Consider the following 27,060-nt stretch of genomic DNA (forward strand, 5'->3'; position numbering starts at 1 on the left):
CGGGGAAGGGACACATCACCTGACAGCAAGCACTGCAAATTTAAGACCTTTTTCTAGTTCCTCTGCTTGATGACCCTCTTGGCAAAACCACAAAGGGGAAAGAAGGAAGGAGAGCAAGGATGAGAAACAACAGCGTTGCAGAATGAGGGAATCCCCAGTATCCACAAAATAAATGAATTAGCTCTGCCAAGACCATCTACCTCCACATGCAGGAAAGGTCAATCTGATTTCCTTGTTACTTGCCAACAGGCATAGTCCAAATAACTTATTAATGGTAATGAATCCACTAATCACAAGACCCATGTGCTCTGGGGAAAAGACATGAGAAACTAAGCCCCAGAATGGATCTTGTTATCACATTAGAAAGGATTAACACCCCTTTCTCGGCCAGCTGCCCAGTACGCATCTTTCTCTGGGCTTGCAGCAGCTTTGCACTGTATTTTCCTTTCTCCGTCCCTGGGCATGTTCATGTGCAGGAAGGACAACAGCGGGGCAGGAAAGTTCATCCTCTCCCATGTCAAAGGAGGCTGAACAATTATTCTCTGCTCCATCTTCCCCCGTGCTCAGTCCTCCCAGCCCAACCATTCCATGCAGGACATCATCCACAGCTGCTGGAGTACAGCGTGTGTGCACTGAGCGCAATCCTGCTACAGCTTTCCAAGGAGCAGAGGAATCATAGAATACCAGGTTGGAAGGGACCTCAAGGATCATCTGATCCAACCTTCTTGGCAAAGGAGGAAAGGGAAAAGATGGAGGAAACTCAGCACCAAGCAGGATCCATTCCCTCCAGAGGAGGTTGCTCTCTGGAGGAAATCCTGCTGACAACCTAGTGTTGCAGCACAGAGTGATGCCAGGAGGAGCAATTAAGCAGAATTCAGAAGTACCTTTCAGACAAACTCAGAGCTGTCGGCCTTGGCCGTCTGTGCCTTCTTGCAGCTCTACAAAAGCCAAGGAGCCAAAGGCGGTACAATGCCAAGCAGGTATGGAGTTAATTAAGACTGAAGTGCTCACATTATAACTGTCCTGCAGCATTAGATAAATACAGAGCACTTCACAGCTCTCTCCCCTCTCCTACTTCCAACCTGCCGAGTTCCTTGAAAGGCTCCAGGAGGGGGAAAATGCTCCCCTGCATAACAACACACAAGCAAGGAGCAGCTCCACAGCAACAACCCAGACGAGCTGGGGGTGACCCAATTCCTTTATTTACAGCGACAGCAGCTCATGATGGCAGGAGGGAGCCAAAGGGGCTGCGTGGGGGAGACACACATCCTGGAGATGTTACAGATAAACTGCTGGCTTCCCTTGCCCTTCCCACGCATGCATGTCGAACCTTCCTCTCTCAAACCAGACCAACCAAAAAGCCCTTGTGAAATTCCACCTCCAGCTCCCACTGTCAGGGATCTCCTGCAGTCTCTCACGTAGCAGTGGAGACCATCCTGGCATTGCTGTTCCCCACTGCCGTGCAATGCCAGGGGAAGCGCAGTCTGGCCAGCGAGCTCCCCGGGGGCTTGAACAAGTGTCTGAGCCACAGAGACCTCTGAAGCACCGCTCTGGTCTCCAGGGCTGGCCGGGGAGTGACAGCTTCTCACATGTCCTGAACAGCAGTGACCCACTCCAGTTTATACCTTGCCAACTCACTACTGCAACAGCCCAGCAACTACCTGTGATTCCTTCAAAGTCACTACTAAAAGCGAGTCCTTAATAAAACAACCTCCTTCCAGCATGGTTTTGCATCGCAACGGTGCAATTTTCAGAGAGAGAGACAAAGCAGATATTTCCAGTGCACCTCAAAGAAGTCCCCAAATTTTTATCAGAATGTACTGTGTTTAAAAATAGTTTCTTGAAGCAGCCAACTTCCAAGGGGGATTTAAAAGAACAGGTTTCTACAGGAAGAATGATGGCAAAATCAAAGTCACTTCTTCCAACTGATGCCTGCTGTAAAGTTGAATGCCCCGGAAAGCTGCAGGCAGCGAGTGCGCAAAGAAGCATGCAGCAGTAAGAAACTATATTTGAAGGACCCGTCTCTGAGCTCGCTTACACTTGCTTTACTCCAGAAAACCTTTGGGGCTATGACCTTTCCTTGCCTGGCACCCTGGATTGTGTTCAGACGCTCACCCTCGCTTTAAAGCTGTTTCCGTCTGGGAGGGTTTGACACCACTGCCAAGGTGAGTCCTCCCAATAACTCAGGTCTTCCCCTTTGCGGGGCTGTAAGGAAAAGCTGAACCAGGACCGTCATCTGCTCAGCCCCAACGCAGGTGCACAGAACATCTGTCCACCCTTCAGAGCCTGCTGAACAGCCAGTAAACATTATTTTAGGTTGAGGACAACAGCAGTGGGATTTAGTGGGACTTGACAGACAAAACTAAATGACCAGAATCTCATTCCCCCTTCCCCACAGAGCTCTATTCTGTTTATTTCTCATCAAAACCAGAGCTTAACTTTAATCCTGCATCCCCTGCGTGAAGGTGTTTTTGTTGGTTTTGTTCTGGCAGCTCTCCCTGGAAGGGGACGGATAGTCACGGCTCTCCAGCACCGGTGCCGAGCACGGCAGCTCGGCACGGGGATGGAGCATGAGGACACAGAGTGATGGACCCTCTCCAGTCCAACCCTGGGCTTGACTTTGCCTATATCTCCACACTTTTTGCAGGCAGGCGGCATCTTGCTACTAGTCAGCAGGACCTGCTAGTTTGGGCCCGGTGCTGTATATTTTAGCCCTTCTGTATGTATATTTTAGCCCTTCTGCTGTATATTTTAGCCCAATAGCAGAATGTTGCAACCCTGAAGTGCTTTCCCTGTTACTGCCACACCAAAGTCACTCCATGCCTTTTCTCCCTATAAAACTTGTTGTTGGGGCGTTAAAGACCACTGCAGGGGTGAACTACATCCTGATGCCTGGAACTATGGATTCAGGAATAACAGAAAAGACGGAAATAGTTTCATCTGGATTCCCCACAACTGTCACACCAAGCTCAAATCAACCTGGGACAGCTTCTAGCTGGAAAGGGAGGGAATGGTTTCTCAGGTCCAAAGCTAACCCAGCAAAACACAGACCTAGACAGCAGCTTCAGTCTGGGTGATGGAACCAGAGCAACCCACATCCCTGAGCACACAGCGTCAAGCGACAGGACTTAGGCACAGGCAGTGGATCCCCCACAGACACCCAAATTCACCACCACCTGCTGCTGGGAGGCACCCAGGAACCAGTGCGGAGCTGCGGTAAAGTGGGAAGGAGCAGATTTCTCCCAAACCTCCTCCCTCTTCAAACACAGGTCCTGAGGCTTAGCAAAAGGAGCCTGATTTTGCCTTCAGTGACCCGGACCAGGACCCTGATAAGAAAATCCTGTGATGCCTTTGATGCTGCTAATGGCCATTGCGTAACAGCCTGCTTTCCCTGGGCTGCTTAATCTCTCTACTTAGCAAACGTTTCCCCGGTGGTTAATTTTAAAAGCTCCACTTTGCAGGAAATCACACAGCATTTTAGAAACCTGGTCAAAGAGATGAGAGGGACTCGCTGAAGCTAATTACAGCTCTGCACTCCTTGTGCTCAAAGCACTGCCTGCACATGCTGCCTGCCCTATGCAATGGGGCCACCCGAGAACAGGTTTAACACCACTCTTGGGCTTTTTAATGGCAGCTCAGGGGTAACTCTGAATGACGCAGGGTCTTGGTGACCAGCAAATACCTGCTGTGGGTGCAGGAGAGAGCTTGTGAGGTTGGAGCATCAGGATGCAGGAGCAGAAGCGCGCACACAGAGCGGAGTCATCGATTTTCTGCCTTTCAGCATCTCTGATGGGATGAGTAAGTGCCATCAGAGATGGTCCGCAGCACAGAGAAAGGCTCAGAGAGCTGAAAGCCACAGGACTAATCAGTGAGAGGCAAGAACAGGACCCGGGGTAGGGCCGAGGGATAATGTCTGCTTGTCTTCCAGTCACAGTACAAGCTGGAGACAGCAGGTGATTACAAAGAGATATAATTACAGGCTCTGTCTTCTCGTACAGAGCTAGGGTTGCCCTGATGAGCTGGTCTCAGGCATTTCCTCACCTCTGAGCCACTGACATCTCCAGCAGTCTTTGACAGGAGCCCTTCAGAAGGATTTTCCCAGGCACACCACCCTTTTCTGTGGAAGCTTGCAGGCTACACTTGGTTTTGATCTTTTTGCTGTGCTGATGGGTTTTAAGGTGTGTCCTTACATTGCACCCTTGAAGGGGCAAGCGCAGAATAGCCCGAGCTCTGTATCACGCTGAGGGATTGCTGGGCAGCAGCAAGAGCAGGGGCACGTCCCATGACAGGGGATGAGCCGGGAGCCAAGGATCATCCCAGTGCCAGCAGCACACGCACGGAGAGAGTCTGAACGCAGCAGGCAGAGCTCAGGGCTGGCAGCAGGGTCCATTCAAAGCCCCACATGTGGCAAAGCAACCAACCAGATCCAAAACCCATCCAGGGAACTCAAGTAGGAGCCAAAGAAACCAGGAACAAAGACAGAGCTGGAAACCAGCACAGCCCAAACCAGGACGGGGAGCCACAGGCTGATCTTAAATAGAGCTCCTGGGCCATGGGTAGGGTCTGGCTCCAAGGTGGGGTTCATCAGGGCAATTAAGGCCAATTAGCACACTCAGCACCTGGCAGGGATGCTGGTCCATGCAACTGCCTAGCTTAGAAGAACGAAATCTTAAGTTTGCATTGAAAAGAGCAGGCAATCAAATGTGCTGCCCATCCCTGATGCCTGTGCCGGACTGAGAGCGCTGTACAAATGTCTTTAATGCCTTTCACGTGAAGCTTCTTATCTTAATACACCTACAAAGATTTATTTGTGCGTTTCAGCAGCATCTCCATGGTGCTGTCTGTACCAGCATGCGGAACATCTCATCAACCCCCTGCCAGGTGGTGTGGTGTGCTAGATGACCTCCCAGACCTGTACAGTTTTGGGAACTGGCAATTTTAAGAGAGCTGTAATGCTTTTGTTTGTTCCAAAGCCTTAAATTCCCAGAGTCAGGGATCTCAGCTTCCTCAGACAGAGATAATCCAAACCACTAACATCCTTGTCCTTCAGGTGCAGAGGAAAAACAGGAGAAAGCCACTCCAAACCCTCGGCAACTTGCTGACAAGTGGGGGTTTTCCATAAAAAAAGTACATGGCCAGACTCGGAGTCCTGAAGCCAACAACCTTGCGAATCAAGATGACAGCCCTGTTAAGAGTTGCCATTGCAGCTGTGTGGCACGGTCACGTCACGCTCTCATCCACGTGCTGTTGGATCCAGCCCTGGCTGCACCCCGGCTGGACGCTAAACTTGCTGACCACTGGGATTTCTCCGGCAGGGAAGAGGAAGAAAGGAAGAAAAGACGGAGTGGTTTTTTTTTTTCCTGTACTTACATTGCAAAATTCTTGTCTAGGAAACACCTGTTTCTCAGCAGCCCTGCCCAGAGCTGCACACCGACAATCCCAAAGATGAAGAAGACAAAGAAGCACAAGAGGAGGACGTTGCCTAACATAGGCAGAGTATCTAACAGCAGGGTGACGAGTATTCGCATACCTGTGGGGAGAAGGAGAAAACAGGTTAGAGGAGCCCTTTGACAGGGGGAGAGCAAATGCCACATCGATCCCAGCTGCTCTCAGACTTGGTCATGCAGCCAGTGCATCCTGGGCGGAGGAACTGGGATGTTTATGTTTTCTCCTAAACCTTAAGGCTGAAAAGGAAGGTAAAGAATGCAAAAGGCTTAGCAGCACATGGGAACAAACAGCGTATCTCCAAAGGGTGGACTTAAGAGTGGGATTTTCAGATGTTTTCGGTAACACGGGACTCAACAACAAGCAAACACGGGCAAAGCTGCAAGACAGTCTTTCCTGGAGAAACGCCCCTGCAAACCATCAGCCTCCTGAGAAATTGTCAAAATATATATTTATAAACATATTGAACATCTCTCATGAATCACACAAATTGTTCCCCGAAACAATACAGAGCCTTGTGTAGGATGATGGCTGCAGCTGCTCTCTGGGACTCTCTGGAACTCCTCTTCCATGGAGGGCTTCTCTCCTTGCTGGCCACCACCGGCAGCTGAGAGCCATTCATGCGCCAAAGCTTGCAGGACTGCCAAGCAGGGGAGGCAGGAGAAATTTTTACTTTTTTGAGGGGGGAAAGCAGGATGCAAATGTTTCTTCCTCTAAGCAAAGCTCTCAGCTTTGTTCCCTTCCCTTTCCTTCCTCCCGTGCAGGCTGCTGGGAGACCTCCCCAGCCGGTCCCGCACCTCTGCAAGGCTCCCTATGAACTTGTGTGCAGAGCAGGGGCTCCCCCAGTACCTCTGCTGCCAGGGAAATGCTGATTTCTGTGCAAGATCTTCCATCTTCTTAAATAAGAAGCTTGAGGAATGAGTCAACCTTGCAGAGCCTCAGCTAACCCCTTGCATCTCCGTCCAGCATGCTCCCAGCATCGCTGCCCAGGGGAAACTGGGCAACGAGGCAGGGACTGGGCTGGCACCTGGGGACTGCCCTGTCTCGCTCATCAGGGCACCTTCAAACTCAAGGATAAAACAGGAATAAAAAGGGAATAACGACTTGCAGCTCAGCAGTTCAATAGAGGTTAAATGAACCTCTGAGACACCGACCAGCCATCATCTCAACAGCTGATAATTGATGAGAGGAGAACTAATGAAAGGAGGAAGAGACAAAGGCAAATGTTAAATTATAGAAAAGAAGAAAACCAGAAACTGAGCCTTGGGAGCCCGGGGCTCAGCAGAGAGCAGGGCTCAAGTTTAAGACATGGTGGAAATCAATGCAGCAGCTGGGTAAGGTAACAGTACCGCCTCTGGAGGCATTTTATCCCGCTAAAAAGCTGCTCTGCAAACACCTTTTCCTGCCTGCCTGTGTGGAGCTTCTTCTCCCTCCATTTCCCCTAGCAGGATGCTGCTCTCCATTAGTCATCCCATTGGAACAGAGAGTGGCATTTACACTGACGCAGTCTCTCTTCCCCCACCAATTTCCATGTTGGCTCCCAAGTCATTCCTGATGCCTCTCCCGCTAATTCAGTGATGATGCTGGGCTGCAGCCTGGCCTCTGTAGACCCCAGAGATGGGTGCTGGGAGGAGCAGGGTCTCCAGGAGAGCAGTGCCCGTCCGACCAGGCATCTCCCAGGCCATGGCAGGCAGCGCTAGCAGGAGCCGGAGCCCCGCCATGCCGCTTTATCCGCTTCCTTGTGTCACTCTGCCAGCGGAAACGCAACCCAGCCAAGCAGGGCCGGAGCCGACAATACCTTGTCAGCACAGCACGAGTGGATAAACCGCCCCGGCCAAGAAGTCTGCGCTAATAAATAATTAGGTGTGAGTAATAACCTCTGCATCCCAGGGCAAGAGCCTTTCAAGGTCTCCATGCCCAGCTGCATCTTGGCTCCGGTGTGGCTCCCTGCTGCTGGCGCCGGCAGCGGATGCCTCTCCGGAGGAGCCGCGATCCTGGCGCCCAGCCCCATGCCAGCCCCGCCGCCTGCCCTCCAAACCCTGTCCCTGTGCCGCCCCGGCGCCAATGCCACCCTGCAGGGAAGGGACACAGCGCTGGCAGCCAGGCTGCGTCGGCGAGCGCCACGGGTGGTGCGGGATGCCGGCCAACGTCCCTGCCATCCCCTCTAACCGCAAGGCCGGTGCCAGCCGCGGGGACAGCACTGGCCTCGGCTCCACGCGCAGGGGGAAACCCAGAGCTGGAGGCAAATGGGGGCTTGATTTCGTAACGCTTGTTCCCAACATGTGCTGTCATTGCAAGCCCCCAGGAGCACATCCCACAGCACTGCCCTTCAGACTTCCCTTGCAAATCTATCTTTGGAAAAGCAGAAAAGACTTACTTAATTCCCACTGGAAAGAAGATGCTGAGCTTTTCTTCCCCCCCATCCCCCCGCCCCCCTCTCACTAATATCCTTGCTCTTTTTTTTTCCAAAAATGGTTAAAATTTATCTCCCTGTGCCAGAAAACTTTTTTCTGCTCAGCTACTTTTGGTATTTTGGGTTGTTTAGTGGCACCATTCTGGAGATTGAATCCATCTGTTTGCTATCCGCTAAGGGTGCTCTGGGCTCTCAGCAGAATGTCAAGTGTGCCCTGGGAAAAAAAGCACGAGCATCGGTTAGGCTGTAACGAGGATCAGGATTTCTTTTCGTTCCCATTCGACGTGATGCCTGGCTTAAACCACATAGTAGAAAAATAAAAATGAAGCAGTGAAAAGGATTTGAAAAAAACAGTGACCACTACTAAAAAAACCTCCTAACTACAGCCCCTGCCAAACATATAATTGTATTTTTCCAGCCATTTTCAAGGAATAATTTCTAATAGAGATGATGTTTTTATTGGCCGGGGTTCTCCTTTCTTTTCTTAACAAATAAAATAAAAATGAAATAATCTTGCGGGTGAATTTATTGTGCCTGGAAGCGTTAGAGCTAATAGCGCTGGCCGGAACCCAGGAAAGTGCCCAGGCATCAGAGGGATAAATCGCCAGGCTATTTCTCATGGGCCCCTGCTTCCCCCGTGCCTGCAACTGAACACCAGGCTCATCTTTTCTGACCCAGCCGTAATTCGTATCTGCTCGATGTCCCTTTGCGACTGTCACTAAGCCAAAAACCCCGCTCCTGCCAGCGGTGCGGTGGCCGGGGGAGCGTCACTGTCCCAGCCCTGGGGACAGCACGGATGGGGCTGAGCGGGACCTGCTGCCACGCTGCTGGCTGGGATGCGGTGGACGGCCGAGGTAATCCCCCCTTTAAGCTGTAGCATCCTCATGGATGAAAGACTAGAAATGCAACTCTGTTATTGCAGGAAACTGCAAAAATACAACAAAATAGAGGGTTGTCACTATCCATTCTCTGCAGACCCTGGATTATATCAGGTATCAGTCGGAAATAGTAAAAGTACCGATGTTAAAAGTGGATGGAGTTAGTGTCTCATAAACAAATAAAGTCTGTGATTAGCTGCCCTCCAGGAACTGAGATATTTCTAAGAATACTAATCCTGCCCTGGCACTTGTTCAAGACACTGGTAGTGCTGTAAGACCAGCCTAGTGGCTCGTCAAGCCGGGCAGCTCATCTCCAAACGTGGCTTGAGCTCTTTGGATTTAATCTCACATACCAGTAACAAAAATTTCAATATTTTCTATCGTCTGTCTTTTGAAAAAAAAATTAAAAAAAAATAAAAAAATCCAAGTGGCAAATGTAAGAGAAGACAGCCTAAAAGGCTTACTTCGAAGCTTCAATATCAGACTCCGAAGGAAGAAAAACACAAGCTGGACCTAGATCAAAATTTCACCTAGACTTGGAGGCGTTTGGATCTCTGGGCCTTGGTTTAATATGCATGTAAATCCTCAAATTTCCCCGGCTTCTCTTCTCAACCCAGCTGAATCCCAGCTTGAGACTCCCACCATTTCAAGGGAGAGCTACGAAGGGCTTCGTGGGTTTAAATAACTTCCGAGCGAGCCTGATCCTCGCCCCAGCCTGAAACCTCAGCAGGGCTCCGCGCCGAGCACGTGCCAGTGTCCCTCCGCTCCTCCCCATCCCAGCGAGGCCAGAGTGCTCAAAATCCCTGAGGAAAACCGTGTTGTGCTTTCGAGCTGCTCTGAAACCCTAGTAACAAAACCTCCTTAGGAAAACAACCCTCCGGAGGGTTTTGTGGTCCCTTTTAGCCTCTCATTTCTTTTTGTCTTGTTTTTAACTTCTAATGATGTCACTGTCAAATTTACGATTTTTTTTTTTTCTAAAAAAAAAAAAAAAGAAAAAATCCTGAAGAATTTGAGCTCAGAGAGAAACTTCAAAGACTCCTGTGCGTAAACACCCATCTGTTCCTTGCGTATTCATCTGAGGTGCTGGAACCGAAACCCTTCTGGGGGAGTTTGTTTTGCTGTCCCTAGATGTGCCGACACGATGGGCAAATAATCCAGGCAGGATGTTCAGCGAGGACCGGCGGCGGGGCTGTGTCATTCAAACGTGCTTTTAAAAAGAACAGGAAATGCATTTATTTTTTTTTTTTTTGGCAAGGAACCTCTGTGATTTCCATATAATGCCGTTCCATTTTGAATTGAGTGGATTTTGGTTAAAAAATGATGAAAGCGCTATGAAATTAGTACCTTGCAACGGATTGCTCAGCAGACGGCCGATTCTGGCAGGAAATTATTTCAACTTGTTGGTTCGTCTTTCAAATTGGATTTAGAAGACAAGCAGCTGAAGCCACTTGAAAATGGATTTAGGGGCCACTTGAACTTTCTATCATGGATGAACCCAATTTTGTTCTACATGACAGCAAACCCTCTGCGGCATTTCACCAGCAACGGAGGCTGCTGCGCTTCTAATCCTGAACACAATGAAACAGAAAGACCTTAAATAGCTGAGAGGAGAAAACGAACCCATCCGGGGCAAGAAGATCCTTCTTAGCACTGACCTCTCCCCTTTCTTTATAGGAACTTGGTTATTTACTTTGCGCTAGGAGCAGAGAGTTACTCGCCTCAGAGGGTTCACAAAAAACGTTGGAAAACAGCCACGAAAATTTGGGCCCCCCCCCCCCCCCCGGTATAAAATCTACTCCCTTGCCCTTTACGAACACTGATAACCATAATGAATGATCTCTAACTTGCCATTATAAATTAAAATAAATGAATTTGCTCTCAGCAGCAGGAGAGTAGACTTCTACTGCAAGGCTTAGCACGCAGAGAGCCAGCTGGGGTGGGTTCATCCCCCTGGTTTTCCCAGAGCCAGGCAGAGCGCGAGCTGCAGCCGGGCAGCCCAGTGCCGACGAAAGCGTCACTTACTTGGGACCCTGTTAATGGCTCGTAGCGGCCGAAGTACCCGGACGGTGCGGATCGCAGACAAGCTCACGTTGTGTCCGTCCAGAGAATACTCCATCATGCTGCAGGGGAAAAGAAGAAAGGTGTCAGGACGTGGGATGCTCAGCGTCTGGGCGTGAGGGTGGGGGGCTGCCGCTGCCTGCGCGCTCTGGGAGCCAGAGCCCAGGCTTGCAAAACCACCCGCTCTGTGTTTGCGGCTCATAATGTGCATCATGCTGTCAGTAGGGAATATAAGGGATATTTCAGCCTCTGAGAGACTGAAAATACCCACATGAGCAGCGATGGTGCAGGGGCCGGCAGGCAGATGTGCTCCCGGGCTGCAGGGACAGGTAACACCTCAGAAAGCAGGACTTGGCCCAACAAGGAGCTCCAAAGTTGGGGCCACAGAATTCGGAGGAGAGGGGGAGCCCCCAGCTATCTGCTCAGCTCCCTGAACCGTGCTGCTCTCCCTTTCCATTAGCTTATTGCGCTCCGGCCGGCGGCGCATCCGCAGCCTTCCCGGGGAGATTACTGCACAGCTCCACGCAGCTCAAAGTCAATAAGATGTTTCTGATATTATACCCCCTACGAGCACCCCAGTGTATTTTCACGCCAGCTTATCTCTCCCCCTATGACAAAAATGTGAATAACCAAGCCGACAAACGACATACATTAAAGTAGCTTGGTTTCCATTTTATTATTAAGAATAGGGAACATTTTCTTTTTCATGCTTCGTCTCCATTTCATATAAACATTTCTCTCCCAGGCTGGGAAGGACGTTAAGTAAGTCAGTTTTCTTGCTCTTTTATAGCAATGAGTGGCAAATGTGTGTAGTGTTGTTTTTTTAATGGGGTTATGGCTAGTTAGCATGGCTGTAATTACAATTTATGAGTTTGACTACAGGGAAGCACTTGTAAATATGTCACAAATCTCTCACCACGCCTGTTCAAATAACATAACGGCATCAAAAGCAACCCTGCGAGTAAGCTGCTGGATCCCATGGAGAAAGAGCTTTTGTTTTGTGTTGTGTTTTGTTTTTAAATAAACAAACAGATATGGGAGCAGGAAGGCAAATACGAGCTGAACTGCTGCAACCAGGCGCTTCAGAAGCTTCAGTGGAAAGAGGGGTTTTTCAATTGAAGCACCCTGCAGCCAGGATGGACCAAAATTGTTACGTGCCATCAAGAAGCAACAGCCGAACGGACTGAAGCAACAGCCGAATGGATTGAAATCCGTTGAATCCTGACAGCAACTGCAGAGGGAGGTTTGGTTTCAGGCCAGCCTTGCTCAGGGGCGTCATTGCCTGTGTGCCCATGCTCTGCTCTGACAGAGCCTTGCACTTCATATTTGGTGCCCTGCTGTGCTCTACAAAGTTTAATTAGGAATCTCTAGATGTTCTGATATTTGCTTCTCTTTTTTGTCTTCGTCCTGAAGCGGTTTGGTGTAACCCTGCGATATCACTGCCGTTGCACTGAAGTGACTTTGGCCCGTTAGCCTTCATTTGCCGTGCAGAGACCCTGGTGATTTTGAGCTGGTTTTTAGTGATAACCTGCCAGGGACATTTTTTTTTCCTGAAGTAGTTAGCGAGTCTTTATAAATTAAACCACCTTAAAGCTTGTATGTAGGAATTGAGCCGAACATGACGAATAGCGTTAAAACTCAGCACGGCACAAAACCAGGTTTTAAATCTAACGGGTGTTCATTAAGCAGCCAGAGCAGAGCAGTGGGAAGCAGCCTGGAGCCGCACGAAGGACCACACAGTGGGAAAACCATCGGAAATGCCCGTTCACACCTGCGTCGAGGGGCCTGGAGCCAGCACCAGGTGTCTGCTCTAAACAGACCTTGCAGGAATAGACAAAGCATTGTTTAAAGTCCCTGAAGTGAATAGTGCCGAAGCCTGAATCTACTCGCTGGCGTGGTCCCAATACAGCACACTCACAATTTATCGGGGGGCTGAGTAAGTGGATTTTAGTGTAACTGATAACAGTTTTTGAACTACTAATAGCACGTGAAAGGAGTATGAAATGCTCCAGTGGGAGCTGGTTTTGTTCTCCAGAGACCACATGCAACTATTCGCGTGTTCAAGGGCCAACTCCCGGGGCCTCACTTTTACTTGGCCCTTGGAGTTTCAATGGGGCTGATAAAAGATGAATAATCCAGGATTTGGCCTAGGAAACAGACTTTCTGACCCCGATACTTTGCGATTCCATGATACTCCATTTAGGATTTGAAAGTAAGTCTCAGGGGGTTCTACATCGCCCACCAAAGCCAACCCGAACCACTTGATGGATTCCAGATTGGATTTCCTACAAGCAGTGCAAACATTTGAAACCTTCATGAAAACGTCAAAGGTTTCTTTGTCAAGGCCAAGCTTGAGGTCCTGTTCTCGTATCACACTTGTAAGCCAAGAATACGCTGGAAATGCGCGGCAGAAACCTGCTGGAGCAGGACATCTTGGGTATGCAAGGACTGGAGGTCTGGGTGGACTGGCACTTGGTAGGTGTTTCCCTACAGCTTCTGAGTACTGGAAAAAAAAGGAGGCACAAGGCTTTGCGATGTTTTCTACCACGAACGGTTTCCAGTCCTTCAGCTGTCAAGTTAAAGATGTCTAAGAGCCTGCAACGTCTCCAGGGACTGGGTGCACAAGACACCTCTCTGGTTTCAGCTCTTGTGGGCAACATTTTTGATGCTCGGGAAATGCTTTCAACTTGGCTTCTGGACAGATTGAAAGGTTGTAAGCTCCATTCAGTCTGAAATTTTCCAGGGTACATTTCTCAGGCGAGCAAAACATGAAAGGGCTTTCGGTGCTGGAACAAACTTCAGACGCAATCTGTTGCTAGAGGCAGAAGATATGTTTATTTTGTAGTTTCCCTGCTCACCCTCCACTCTCTTTGGTACACTTGCTGGGAAGCAGAATCAGCTTATTTGAGGAGACCGAATGGGACAAACAAAACAGGCAGCGCTGCCTGTCACTTGTTTCCCTTCTTATCAGAAAAAGCCTCCTAATACCTTCACCGCATCCATCCGCTTGCTGGAAAAAGCGACTCTTGTTATTCCACTAGTGTGCTCCCTGCTAAAAACACCTCCGGTTTTAGGATCAAAAGGTGGGAGAGGTGAAGAACCCCAGCCATCACACAGCTTCTCCTTGCCCTCTACCAGCATTACTGGCCAGACCAGCTCCCACACCAGCCTCTCTTCTGAGAGACGGAAAATAATGTCACAGGTACGGCTCGAATACACCAAAATCATCTGGAGGTGGCCCAGGATCAGCCAGAGAAGGGGCTGTTGCTCTTCTCATCTTCAGGCTGAGTATCACCAGACCGGCAGCAGGGCTTCCCGTCGGGGTATCCCGGTGCTTTTGCTGTTTTCGTTCCTCTCAAACATATGCCAGCCACGGAGGGTGGGGAAATGCCCTGGAAAATTACCATGTTGACTCACCAGCCACCTTCCCCCTCGTCCCAGGTGCTACGTGAACAAAGATCCTGGTGCCAAACCTGACTCTGAGGTACGAGCGGAGGGTTCAGCCTTTCTGCCTGCATGTGCTGTTTTATTCTGCCGCTTCGCTGGGATGATCTGTTTGATGATACGGGCGACTTCTGCTCACCCATCAGGAAAGCTCATCCTGCAGGTTCAGCGTGGGGAAACACTGTCGGCACGTTGGTTATGGATGGCAGATTTCTGATCCCGACTTCCCCCTGCAAGCACAGCCTTGCTCTTCCCCTACTACTTCTCAAATGCTCCAGCAGCTTTGGAAAGAAAAAATAATTAACTGCTTCTTTTGTCGTCCCTGCTGTTCTTTCCTGGGCTGAAACTGCACACAGGTTCAAAGGAAGCTCCGCTCAGGAGAGCTCATGTTTTATTCAAACCAGTAAGGCCTTTCCTAATTGTATTCCAGACAAATAACACGGAGCAAAACAAAACTCCATTAGCGCAGTGAAGATCGTGCGTTGCTAATGTAAGGGTAAAAATGCCCCAACATATTACAGGAATGTTCTAATTAACCCCAGGCTGGGCATTATAAACCCAGGGATTCAGAAATAAGGCAGAGCTCTGTAATTAAACAGTCTATCCCTTTCTAGGCTATACTAAGCAGGTAAGAGAGCCTGGGGGTTCTAAAATCCATTTATTTATAGAAAAAAGTTTTAGAGTTGCCAAGCTTTTAGTCGACTCCGTTTTTCTCTATGGGGGTGAGGGAACTGGTGTCAAAAGCACCCAGATCTTCCTTATATCTGTTTATTAACACAACCCGCATAAATAAGCAGCTGTGGGAGACAGTATCAAAATGTAAACCAAGAGGGATTTTCAGGAAGCATTTGCACACACTTGGTGCACAATTTGGGTCAACTTCTGGCCAGCTTCTTCCACTGGGATTTCAACCTTCTGAACCAGACTTTTGGGCTAGATTCTCCCTGTTTGGCCAATTTCTGCCTCTCCGCCTCACTCTCCTGGTGCCACATAGCAGAGGTGGGGCTGAGCTGCTGTCTGCTTTTTCCACCCGTTCCGGAGACAGCGACCTTAACCACAAGCACTGGGACGTACCGGCCATCCCAAGAAGTAGATCAGCGTGCACTTGATTTGACAGAGATGACATAGCGCAAGGATTACTACTGAAAACCCAATGGCGTTTGCCCTGGCATTCATACCCCACCCCACAATCCAGCGTGGTTGCCGGAGGTGAAACCCAATGAGACTTAGGAGACTCTACCTTAGCTTGAGCCTGGCAGCTTTCACAAGACATAATGAAAACCAGCCAGGACAACCTACAGACTCGGCTCTGGGGTTTTCTTGCTTTCACCGCAAAGAGCAAATTTATGAGGTTTTGTTACTGACCCCGCCATCACGATGAAGAAGTCCAGGCGATTCCACGTATCTCCAAGGTAACACTTCTGCCCAAAGATCCCCAGAGCCACCATCTTGATGACCATCTCCACCGCAAAGAAAGCGAAAATGAAGTCGTCAAATGCCTGGAGACCAGTAAAAGATTATTACAGTCAGTTCTGCCGTGCTCTCTTATCAGGGAAAAGGAAGGCAGAGACATGAGCGCTCCCACCGCAGCGGGACTCTGTAGACCCCGGCAGACGCCGCAAGGCAAAGCACTGGTACCAAAGTGCCACCTACCAAACTCTGAAATAAAACCTGCAATACCTGAGGGGTGATGGTAACCCCTCAGCACAGCTCCTGGGTCAGCCCACTGCCTGGGAAGCATTAGCAGCGTCTATTAATCTACTGACACAGGTACAAAGACATCACTGTTGTAGAGGCGGGATAATATTTTTCTTGGCATTTAAAGCCTATACATTCAACAGCAACTTGTGATTAGGTTTGTGAGGTCTCAGCAACTTGCAGTGGAAGTCGAGTTTCCAGACTGGGCGGCTCATACCTCTTAGAAAGAATTTGTCCCATCTAACACAGGGGGATGTGCTTCACCTCTGATGCCTTCATGGACTCCCAAAAGGACCAGGTTCCTACCCACAGACCCAGACACAGCTGGGCGTCAACGTGCACATCAAGCAGAGGCTGAACCAGTAACTCTAAGGGCAGTTCTGCTGCACGTGAGGAATGACCGGAGCGGTTCCTCGTGGTGCAGAGGCTCAGGGCATCCTGCTGGCAAGTCCGTGTGCCCAGCGCAGGAGCCTCTAGATGAAGGTCAAAATTTTGGGGTTTAGATTACTGTGAAAACAAGAAGAGAAAATAAAGGTACACAAATTAAACCATTGCTGCCCTATAGAACATGCCTCGGCCTTTACTTAAAGAGTGACTTCTGTAGAGTAGCGGGGACTTGGACAGCTGTGATTTCTCCAGCCTTCCTGGAGACTACAAGTACACGCATGAAATGTGGGTGTACGTGAAGATACCATGAAATGGGCTCTGTTGTAAACGCCTGTAAACTCGGAACATCAGGAGATACAGATTGCTTTTAAACCATGCGCAGAGACTTTGTTGTTTTGAATGACAGAATTGATAAAGCACAGGAACTTCTCGATCTACAGACATGACTGCTGCTGTCCAAACCACTCTCTTCATGACCGTACTGTTTGGCATTGTGTCTCTGGCACTTCCACATTGAGGCCTGGGTGGATTAACGGTAAAATTAACAAAACATCCACATGGAAGCCAAGTTCCCACTGCGCATCCATGTACCCCTGCGCGGCGGTGCGTGAGCACCATCTTTTCTGGCTGTTGGCTTTATCAACCAACCTTTCCCTTGATAAACTACACAGAAGTTTTGCTCCATTATTTCAGTTCATTTAATAACTGGCATCCAAACGCCTCCACAAAGAAGTTCAGGCTTTTCTACCTCATGTTCTGGCTTCCATTCCCTCCTGCAAGCTGTGACAGGGTGAATTTGCAGCCCTTTTCTGCCTGCAAACCCTTCAGGATAATACTTTTGGTTTTTGCAAATATACTCAATATGTTGTGATCATTCAGCTGGTATTAGAAACCAAATTCAGTGCCTGGGCTCCTCGCAGGCTGTATGTGTGTCTGTTCTGGGGAGAACAGACCACGCAAACCACGCAATTGCAACCTGATTAAATTATGAATAAAAGGAAGCAAATAACGAGCATCCAATAATGTCACCTCCTCGTCCAGGCAGGATTCCCTTTGTCTGCCTGGACATTTTGGCAGGGATGGACATCGTTCAAACAAAGGCCCGTGTGGGCAAATACAGGCAGAAAAACGGCAGCGTAACCTTTCAGGAGAGATTGGACACTTTCTGATGGACTCTCTGGGGGCAGCTTAGCCCACAGCTGCCTGCGGCGTGACATTTTCTGGTGAAGGAGATGGACGAGCCACCTCTGGATGCCGCTTCACACCAACCCTGAGCCTGACCCTCTGAGATGATCCCTCTGCTGGATGCCTCTGGTGGCAACAGTTTCTCCAAAATTGATCTCATTCCACAACAAACCTCTAGCGGCTTCTCGATTCATCTGGTTTACTTGGCTCTGCATTTAACAGATCCTCTTTTAAGGTTGAAAGAGGGTTTGATGATAAACTCTGCGATTCCTGGCATGTGCAGGCAGTTCTGGATCAAGCTCTGAAAGAGGCAGGAGAGGCTTGTTGGAAGGATCCCACTGGCCTTCCTATACGGCTGAAACGCTCAAAGGGAGGTAAAGCAGCAGATCCGTGCAGGACTCGAACGAAACAAGCCCATTACGCTACCACATGTCAGTAGTCCCTGCCTAGGTTGATGTAATGCATTAGAAACAAGGAAAGCTGGTTCCGAGCCCGAGAACTGAGTTGCTGCAGGAAGCCCAGCGCCAAGGTGCAGCCCACACACCAGATGCTGCCGGGATGTGCTTCCAAAACGAATCCTGCGGGCATATGGCAGCAAGGGGATTGCCAGGACACAGCGAAGGAAGAAGTGACATGCGTGATGCCCCACTAAGCTTGGGGTGGCCAACAAGGGTCTGCAAGCTTTGTTACGAGTATGCATTTCCCAAAGGTCAGTTATCCCGGCACTTGGCAATGCTGCACTTCAGCTGGTAGGCTCTGCTATGGAGCAGAGCAGGCACGGGCCCGTCCCGTGCTTTTTTGTTCATGAAGAAGGGAATGGCAGTCGCTGGTGCCATACTGCACAGGCCAGACTGCAGCAATCCAAGAGATGCTGGCAGTGACCTGGCTCAGGTGGAACCGACTGACTGCAAGCAAGAGGTTCCCCGTGGCATTGGCCATCCTGTAATTAAAAAGTGTTCAATGCCTCCAGTGGGAGCTGGATGTCCAGTTTGGAGCCCCCCTACCCTTACTGGTTGTGCAGAGAAAGGATCTTGCTGGAGTAAGTCCAGCCAGCCTTCGGGTGTCACCTAGGGCCATGGCAGCAGGTCTCCTCGGAGGACAGACTTTGCATTGGAAAAAACATCCCTATGGGAAGGGCTCTCACGGCTGGATCCTGAGGAAAAGGGACAAGATGGGGGTCCCAGCTCCCAGGATGGCCACCCCACCCCACCGCACCCAACATGTCCCAGGCAAGCAGGCAGCATGGGATCCTTACCTCCAGGATGGTGCACCGCTCCGACTGGCATTCCACGTCCTCACAGGGCTGGAACATGCCCAGGGTGACACAGTTCAGGAGGATGACCAGCATGCTGACGTGCTCGAACCAGGTGAGAGGAGAGCGTTAAGGAAAGCACAGCTTCAGCGGCCATCCATCGGGAGGGGGGAAGCTGAAGCACCGCACCATTTACACATCAAAAAGCCTCCACTCCTCCCAAAAGCACAGAAGAAAACACTGAAAAACATCACCGATTTACTAAGGTTTAAAGTTTTTGGCAACTGAGGAGAGGGCCTTAGAAAGGGTACTCCTGTTGAGATGAAGGGACAAAGGATGCCTTTCATTTCCTACACACAGCAAAGTCAGAGAGGCACAACCAGGCTGATGGCTACGCTTTGCTTTCCATCTCAAGTCCTCCACATTGCCATCCTCTTCTCTACTTCATGCATGCCCAGGGGCAGCCGAGAGCACAGCCGCCTCTGTCCTCCTCCCACAGCAACTTTCATCTCCAGATCTCAAAGGGTTTTACCAGTGAATCATCCCACACGTCCGCTAGCATTAACTCTTTCACTAACAAGCTTGAGAAAGCGAGACAAAGAAAGATAAATTAATTCAGACACCACCAGAAACCCCCCTTGTACCTGGTTCCTTGCTCCAACCAGTGAGGCTGCTCTCCTTGTTTCCGTCTCGACACATGGGAATGGGTGCTGAATGCAGGCTATCTCCTTCCTACTGGTTTCTAAGTCTCAAGGAGCTATAGTTCTAGATCACTCCAAGGATGAAGGCAAAGCAAAGCCAAGTTGATGGCACAAGCTGGTAGGGACAAGGACGGTGGCACGTTGTGATATGGGATGTAAACCAGGACGCACAGCACAGGCTTCGAAAGGAATGGAAAGAGCTCAAGGTTGGATGTCTCTGGTCACCAAAAAAAGAGACCATATTCTCTTCCAGGACCGACCAGTGCTCAACTGCACTAACATTAACCAGTTTCAAAGTAGTAATTGGTGATTTGCATCGGTGCAAAATAGGCTCGGAGCTTACAATTACCGCGGCTGGTATGACTATTAAAAATAATTAAAAAAAGATCTGGGGGAAGTAAACAGGAGTTTCACAAATTAAGCATGAATGAGAGAACTGTTCTTAGGAAAATAATTGGAAACATCTGTGCATGAAGAAACCTTTATGCTTTCAAACACACAAGCGTACGTGAGCAAGGGATCACCGAGAAAGATGCACATAGACATTGTCTTATTTTCTGATAACAACAATTCCCCTGCTCTGGAAACCTGAACAAAACTACCTAACATATTTATCCCTGCTGCTTTTATAAGTATTTTATCTGGCATTTTAGCAGTTCAGCATAAGATCAGGTAAGTGCAGGGCTGCAATCTCAAACTACTTTTGCACACACGCTCTCATTTATCCAGGTTAAAAGCAAAAAAGAGAAATCAGTGGGTAAGGTCCTGCAGCTTCCCTAAAAGCTGAACCCAAACCACTTCTCGTTTTAGAGAGGGCTTTAATTCAGAGCTAGGAGCACCTCGGAGCTGGAGACCAAACACGTCAGACTTGGAAACCCACCTGTCTGAAATGGAAATGCATGATATCAAATAAACAAATGAAATAAAAACCCAGGTCACCCTGTCAGCGATGCAGAAGGAGATGGAGCAGGCAAAGATCCTGGCTACAGCCCCAGAGGACTTGGGCATCGCTGAAATACCAACATTATTTTTTTCTTTTTTAATTTCTCCCTCCCTTCAATGACTTCTTTCTGATTTTTGACATCTTTAGGGGCTCTCTGGATCCCCTTCCCTTTTGCCTAATTAGAAGCAGAGTGGTAATCCTGCTCCGCAGAGAAAACAGCCCGCATCAGACCCAAACAAAGCCCAACCCGTGGCCACATCCTACTTACGATATTTGCATTGCTTGATGGGATTCATGTGGAACTCCCTGTAAACACGGCTCCCGCGCCATTCCCAGGGTGCCTGCAGTTGCATTCATTTCACTTATTATATTTGGAGATTTATTTTTTTTTTTTGCCTTTAAAGTAAAAAAATAAAACCACGTGGATTTGGAAATGTTAAAAAGAAATAAAAATATAACTGTGCTGCTGAATTAGGTCTCCTGCTTCCCCCCGGAGGAGGGGAGCACACTGGTCCTGTACCTGGTTGCTCCAGCCTTGCTCCTCCATCCTGCCCCACTGCCGGCTTCATCCCCTGCTGCTCCAGCAATGGGGAATCGTACAACCTAGGCTTTTCCCTGCCACAGGAGCGATAAAGCTTTTGAATCCGCCATCCACCAAGGGTTGCTGGTTGCGTTGCTGTTCTCCATCCTGCTCCCCACTGCCTGAGCCCTTGTTTCTACCCCTGAGATCTGTTTCTAGCAGAACCGATCAAGAATTAGATTTTGCTTTCCATTAGAAAACACTGACTGGTCAAAAGTGAATCGTTGGCGTGGACCAGTTTTGATGGCAACATTCAATTAAGACAGACTTTTTTGCGTAAAACATGGAAGAGTCTGTCCCCAGAAAGGCAGAGGCACAGCCCGTTGCCGAAGGGAGTCCTCGGGAGCATGGGGAAACCCCGATGGATGCCAGGGCCTCCCACCCCCTGTGCTTTTCTGGCTTCTGGGCTGGTGCCTGTTTGCTGCTCATCATGATAGAAAATGACAAACATTTCAAAAAGAAAATTTTCCAAGCAGAAAACCTGCCTGCCCTCTGGATCCGGCATCTGCCCCTGATTCATGATTTCAGTGGAGTGACTGAGGCCTAAGGCTGAAGATGTTCGTGGGGTAAAGCCCCCATTCTGCTGAGTTACCCTGGACCTTTGTTCAGGCGCTCTGCTCACCACATCTCTAAAAAAAACTTTGTTCTTTCTTTCTTCTAAATGATCTAATTGTGGTTTTTCTGGTTAAATAACCACCTGCATGAGAAGAATTGTCAGTGGAGTTAAAATGAATGCCCCGATTCCTTAAAGACAGGCAGCGCCACCGCGGTCCATTTAATGCCAAAGACAAATTCAGTGTCTTTCAGGACGCCAGAAGAGTTGTTTTAATTTTCTAACAGAAAAAAGAAAGGCTCTCCCTTAGCTTTGTGGCCACAGACATTTAGAGGCTGTCAGCTCAGTCAGCAAGGGTCAGCCACAGCTGCGAGATGGAAAATGGCAACGATACCGCATGTAGAAAGAAAAGAGACAAAGGAAAACTCGTGTTATCTTTGAAAAAAAAGGCTGGAAAAAGTGGAAGAAAGATCCACTGTAGGGAACAGTTTTGCTTTGGCCAGAGAACGGACCGGAGGAGGGGGGAGGAAGCCCCTGCTCAGGGCTCAGGCCTTTCCCAGGGATGCTCCTGTCCTCCCTCATCCCCAAACCCTTCCCGAGGGGATGCGGCTGGAGGGGTCTGAGCTGAACGGTCCTGTCCCTGCTCAGCCCCTCCAGCCCACCTTCTCCTCCCGTGCCTACGGCTCCCTCAAAGGCATTAAGCTCCTGCCCTATTTATTTTCACATCAGATTAATGACAGTGAAATCCCTAATTCGAAAGCGGGATTACCCCGAGTGCTCTGCCCTAACGGGACTAATCCTCCCTCCCTCCGCTGCACAGATATTCAAGCGAATTTCAGTTCACTCCCCCTTTCCTTGCTCCTGGCTCTGGAGAAACCCCAAAAGCTGTGCTTTAACCCCTCTCCGGCTGCTTTCCCAGAGCCCCCCCAAAGCCATACGACCTTCAGCAGCCACGTGGAGATGCCCCAAACCAAACCCCTGGGCAGCGGGAGGTGATGCTGCTTTGCAGGGTGGGGTTATAGAGGGCATCTTATCGCAGCATCCTTCCCACGGAGCCCGGACCAGTCTGAAGTGCCCATCAAGAAAGAAAAGCCCCATTCTGATAATGACGGGAAAACACCCAGAAGAGAAAAAGAGAGAGGAAAAGGTGAGAAAAGTCCAAGAGCAGCCCAACACCGGGCTTGTGCCAGCAAAGATGTGGCTGGAGACAGAAGTCCCACAGCACAGAGTGGCCTTGTGGGTGCCCCTGCAGCATTGCCGCGCACCCTGCCTGGCTTTTTTGTAACCAGGAGGTCAAGGAAGGTGAGGGATGGTAACACCAAACTCCGCCATACGAGGCTCCTGCTCGCACCCCCAGTGGCACTGGCTCGGGACAGGACTGGCGCGGGGTCCTCCGGCAGCAGCGGTCGCTGCGACCCGCTAAAACCGTGACTGTGCAAAAACGTGTACTTCTGAGTTACCATGGAAACTGCTGCTCTGGAGGCCACCGAAGCACCACCCAATTTAAAAGCAGCCAACTTTGCGACCAGGAGATTTAAAAAGAAAAAGATGCAAAGGGGAGATCTAGACTAACCGCTGGAGGCACAGATAATTGCAAAAGATTTGCTTAATGTTTCTTCCTCTGCCACAAATTCCCGGGTAATGACATCTCCAGCGTATCTGGGCCGAGCTCAAATCCCCCGGTGCCCTTCGGGTGGGAGCTGGGGAGCGGCAGAGCCCTGCCTGCCCGGGGGGGCTGCTCCCGGCCGCACAGCCCCGCGCTGCGGGATCAAAACAGCCTCTTCCACTAAAATCTAGCCCCGAGTTTAAAAATAGCAACACAAAAACCAGGCTCTGCCCCAAAGTGTTGTTGTCCCCACCTGCTGTTAGTGCTGATGCTCTCCTGGTGCTGATGCTCTTGGGCAGCTTTTCACACTGTTTTACTGAAATCGCCTCCAGGGAAGGACCAGTGGCTTGAGGATGAAGAGCTCAGGTCACCAGAAGATGCCTCAGCATGGGCAAGACTTGCTTTTCCCGCCGACCTCTGCCGTGCCAGTTTAGCTGGCAAGGCCTTGACTCGATTTAAAAAGAGAGATGGGAATTCAAGGGTGTGTTGAAGCTGTTGCTCAAGAGAAGCTCGAGTGTTTCCAGCAGTAAAACCAAATGGCAGGAGCTGAGGTTGGGTGGCCACTCATGGGCTCCACATCACCTATAGCCACTGGTATCAGGGCCAGGCGATGTGTCTGAGGAGCAGGCAACCAAAAATAGGAGCTGTAGGAGCTGTGCGTGTGTCCTGCCCAGAGGGAGAGCTCCCGGCACCTCCTGCCTCTGTCAGCAGCCCCTGTCCTCTGCCACCGGCAGTGCGGTTCGGCAGGGCTCCTCTGTCACCGAGGCAGTGACACAGCAAGACTCTCATCTCCTAAGGACATTACTGATGAATTAAGGAATCCAGCTAGCACACACAGGGAAAAAAAAATAAAAAATCTTTAAAATTGCTCTCTGGTGGGTCCAGAGCAGAGTGGGCCATCAGAGTCGCCTTGCACCTCAGGATGCAGAGCCGAGCACACCGAGGATGCCTGCAGTGCTGCGGCATTTCGTAGCATCAACAAGTTTTCTTAATGCAGCAAGTGCTTCCTGAAGACAAGTTTGCAATTGGCCTCTGATTTAACTTTTTCTTTTCCTCTCTCCCTTTTTAAAGCAGTTCACCCGTGACATTTTGCATTGCTGACCTCGGGCCCCAAACCGAGGAGCAGAGGAACGGGGCGACCCCGGTGTCACCACCTCATCTCCATCTGGTGGCATGCAGAGGACCTGCCCACGGGTCACACGGACGAAATCCAGAGGGAGAACTTTAGCACTCTGTCCTTCAGACCCTCACATTTAACTTAAAAAGAGATCTTTTAAATTTATGGCAACAGAACAAACTTAAGCAAAAAGCAGGAATCAGCTGCGTCGCCACTGAGCTCGCAGCTTTGCACTTGTTTAGCTCAACTGGTTTAGGCACGGATCTAATGAAACTGGAAGACCAGCCCCAGCCAGGCCTGACGGCTCCGTCTCCTCCGGAGATGGTCTGCACACCATGACATGGATGGTTGCAGGCAGAAGAAAAGAATGACTCTGCTGAACTGAAAAATGCCAAACCCAAACCCAGCGTCCCCCAGCTCCTTCCCGCCATAAACCTCCGATTCTTGGCCCAAAAAAGAAATGTAAAATTAACTACAATGATGCAACATGGATCTCTGTTTCATGTATTTTGGCCAGCAAAACAACGTGGATAGTTCCTGTTTCTAGAAGACTTTCAGGTCCTCATACATTTGCGCAATGCTGTACGGGGATTTCTTGGCCTGCAGGTCAAACCGTAATATTTTCTTTAAAAATCCGAAGGTCTTCTTGAATATAAAAATGAAAAGACCTAAAAAAAGACAGTGCTGGTCTTGTTAGAAAGCTAGGTTTTCAATATCTAATTTAAAATTGCACAGGTACAGAGTAGGCTGCCCTGTCTGCAGCCCTGCGCCGTGTCTCGTTCACTTTGCGTCGGTCATTTCCCCACTCCCAGTAACGCACAGAAACCTCCAGTGACGTGGGTCCACGTCAGGCTCAGACGTACCGTAACGCAACCGCTCTCCTCCGTTAGGCGATTCGGCCAGTCCGTGCCTCCCCATTTTCAAGGAGATAATCCCTACCATCCGTCACTCTAATTCTAAAAATATTTCTGCAATAAACACAGCAAAAAAATGCCAGGACTGTATTACCGCTGTGTCACAAACTCCTTTGCTTTCATCCCGTGCCTCGTGATGAAGGACACGCTGCTTCAAATTCCCGGGTCCTTCAGGGGGATCAGTCTCAGCTTCATTTAAAAGTTCCCCTCCCCAGCCCTCATCTCTCCGTGCTCGCGTTGGAGAGAGGCAGGAGCCAAAAGCCCAACCGCCCAGCAACTGAAAAGCAGCAAGACAAGACCATGGCGCTTACTATTTTCACATAATCTTATTATTTATAAGCCAGTCAGGGGATTTTGGAGACTTAACCCATTATTATAAACGCTTGGATTTGGCGGTATTGTGATTGTTACTGTTATCAGATCTGTACGTACTGCGCACAACGCGGAGGAATAACGCAAAGCAAGAAAAGCCAAGTTATAGTTACAAGGAGAACATATGTTTACAGAAGAAGCAGCCAACTGAAGTTTCAGTTTTTATAGTCTAAGATGTGACTAATGCACTAAATATACACACACACACATATACACACATACACACACACACATCCGAGAGACTGGGATTTTCAGAGCACTCTTGGTGAGCTGGGTACGTACCGCTCATCGGAGAGCAGCAGGACTCGGGCGTGTAATTGCCCCTTTGCAAAAGCACCGCCTTATTCGCCTTTAGAAATGAGGCCGGTTGGAAACCTGAGGACAGACTTGTAAACCATCCAACGTGGCACCTGTCCTCCGGCAGCGGCAAGAGTGCAAGCGGCTGCAGGAGGAGAGGCTTGTGGAGGCGGGAGAGGGGCTCTATCCTCCGCCCGAGTGGTCCAGCAGGCCCCCGAGGCCACCAGGATGCCCACCAGCTTGGTCATCCTCCAGGACGAGACGGCAGCAGGGCTCCTGCAAAGCTGTGGAGCATCGAAGCACTTGCAGGAGAAGGTGATGGGGACGGGGGAAGAGCAGGGGACGGGGTGGCCACGGCTGCTGCCTTGTCCCACTGCCACCGCATCTCTGTGTCCATCTCTGACTGGTATACGGGCCACCCGGCAAGGTTTGGGCATGGTTGGGAAGCTGCTCCGGCATAGAAATACTGAATTAAAAGTACCTAGGTGACTGTTTTACCAGTATTTAGAGGTGCTGCCCAAATACCGGCAAATTACAGCAACAACGCTTCCCATCCCCTCATGCCACCAGTGACAAAAATAGCTTTAAAAGTCTGCAATATTCACCTCATCCTGTATTCTAAGTAACAGAAAACAGTCCAAACTCAACGATGTTTGGTAAATAAGAGCGGGGGGGGGAAAGAAAAAAAAAAAAAAAAGAAAAAGAAAGAAAAAGAAAGAACAGAACTGGAAGAAAAATGAGTCAGAATAAAATTCCCAAGAGGCAGCGCTGGCTGGTGCTGGCATAATTTTAAGGAACATTCTTATTTTTAAAAAGTTGATTGATTAAAGCTATTTTTAGTGCCCATACTGCACTGGATCATTCGGGTTCGTTTGCTTATGAATTGTAAAACAAAATGAGGCAGCTGCACTTCAGAAATATCTATCTCCCCAACAGCACCACAAACACGCAGACCAGAAGTAATATTTCAGCCCGAAAGACACCAAGTTGGCACATGTCTTTGGAGATGGGGCTGACTGCAGAGAATTCTTGTTTAAGAAAGGATTAGCCTGAGTTACTGGAATATTTGCAACCCACTAGTTTGCTATAAAATAACCATAACGGGACTCCAACCCGGTACCAGCCCTAAATGGACCTTGAGCAACAGGCCGCTCTGCCGGGCTGCTGCAGGATGTGCCTTTCTCCCCCAAAATGTGAATACTTCCCTTTGCCTCGCA

General features: G+C 49.6%; 1 protein-coding gene across 8 annotated transcripts in view; it reads right to left on the reverse strand.

Moving 5' to 3' along the window:
- CACNA1H (calcium voltage-gated channel subunit alpha1 H) overlaps positions 1-27,060 on the reverse strand; it is a 254,577-nt gene that overhangs the window by 108,501 nt on the left and 119,016 nt on the right. For 6 of the 8 annotated variants that reach the window (XM_074597412.1, XM_074597409.1, XM_074597411.1 and 3 more), the window contains exons 3-6: positions 18,764-18,875; positions 15,604-15,737; positions 10,759-10,856; positions 5,371-5,530 (exon numbers count right to left, since the gene is read on the reverse strand). In XM_074597412.1, the coding sequence (XP_074453513.1) occupies positions 5,371-5,530; positions 10,759-10,856; positions 15,604-15,737; positions 18,764-18,875 (504 nt within the window). Of the gene's footprint in view, positions 1-4,041; positions 4,473-5,370; positions 5,531-10,080; positions 10,372-10,758; positions 10,857-15,603; positions 15,738-18,763; positions 18,876-27,060 lie in introns of those variants that run through there. The other 2 variants (XM_074597413.1, XM_074597414.1) reach the window with 2 other exon arrangements.

The sequence above is a fragment of the Larus michahellis genome, chromosome 8 (assembly GCF_964199755.1).
Source record: "Larus michahellis chromosome 8, bLarMic1.1, whole genome shotgun sequence".
In the NCBI taxonomy this organism is placed as follows: domain Eukaryota; kingdom Metazoa; phylum Chordata; class Aves; order Charadriiformes; family Laridae; genus Larus; species Larus michahellis.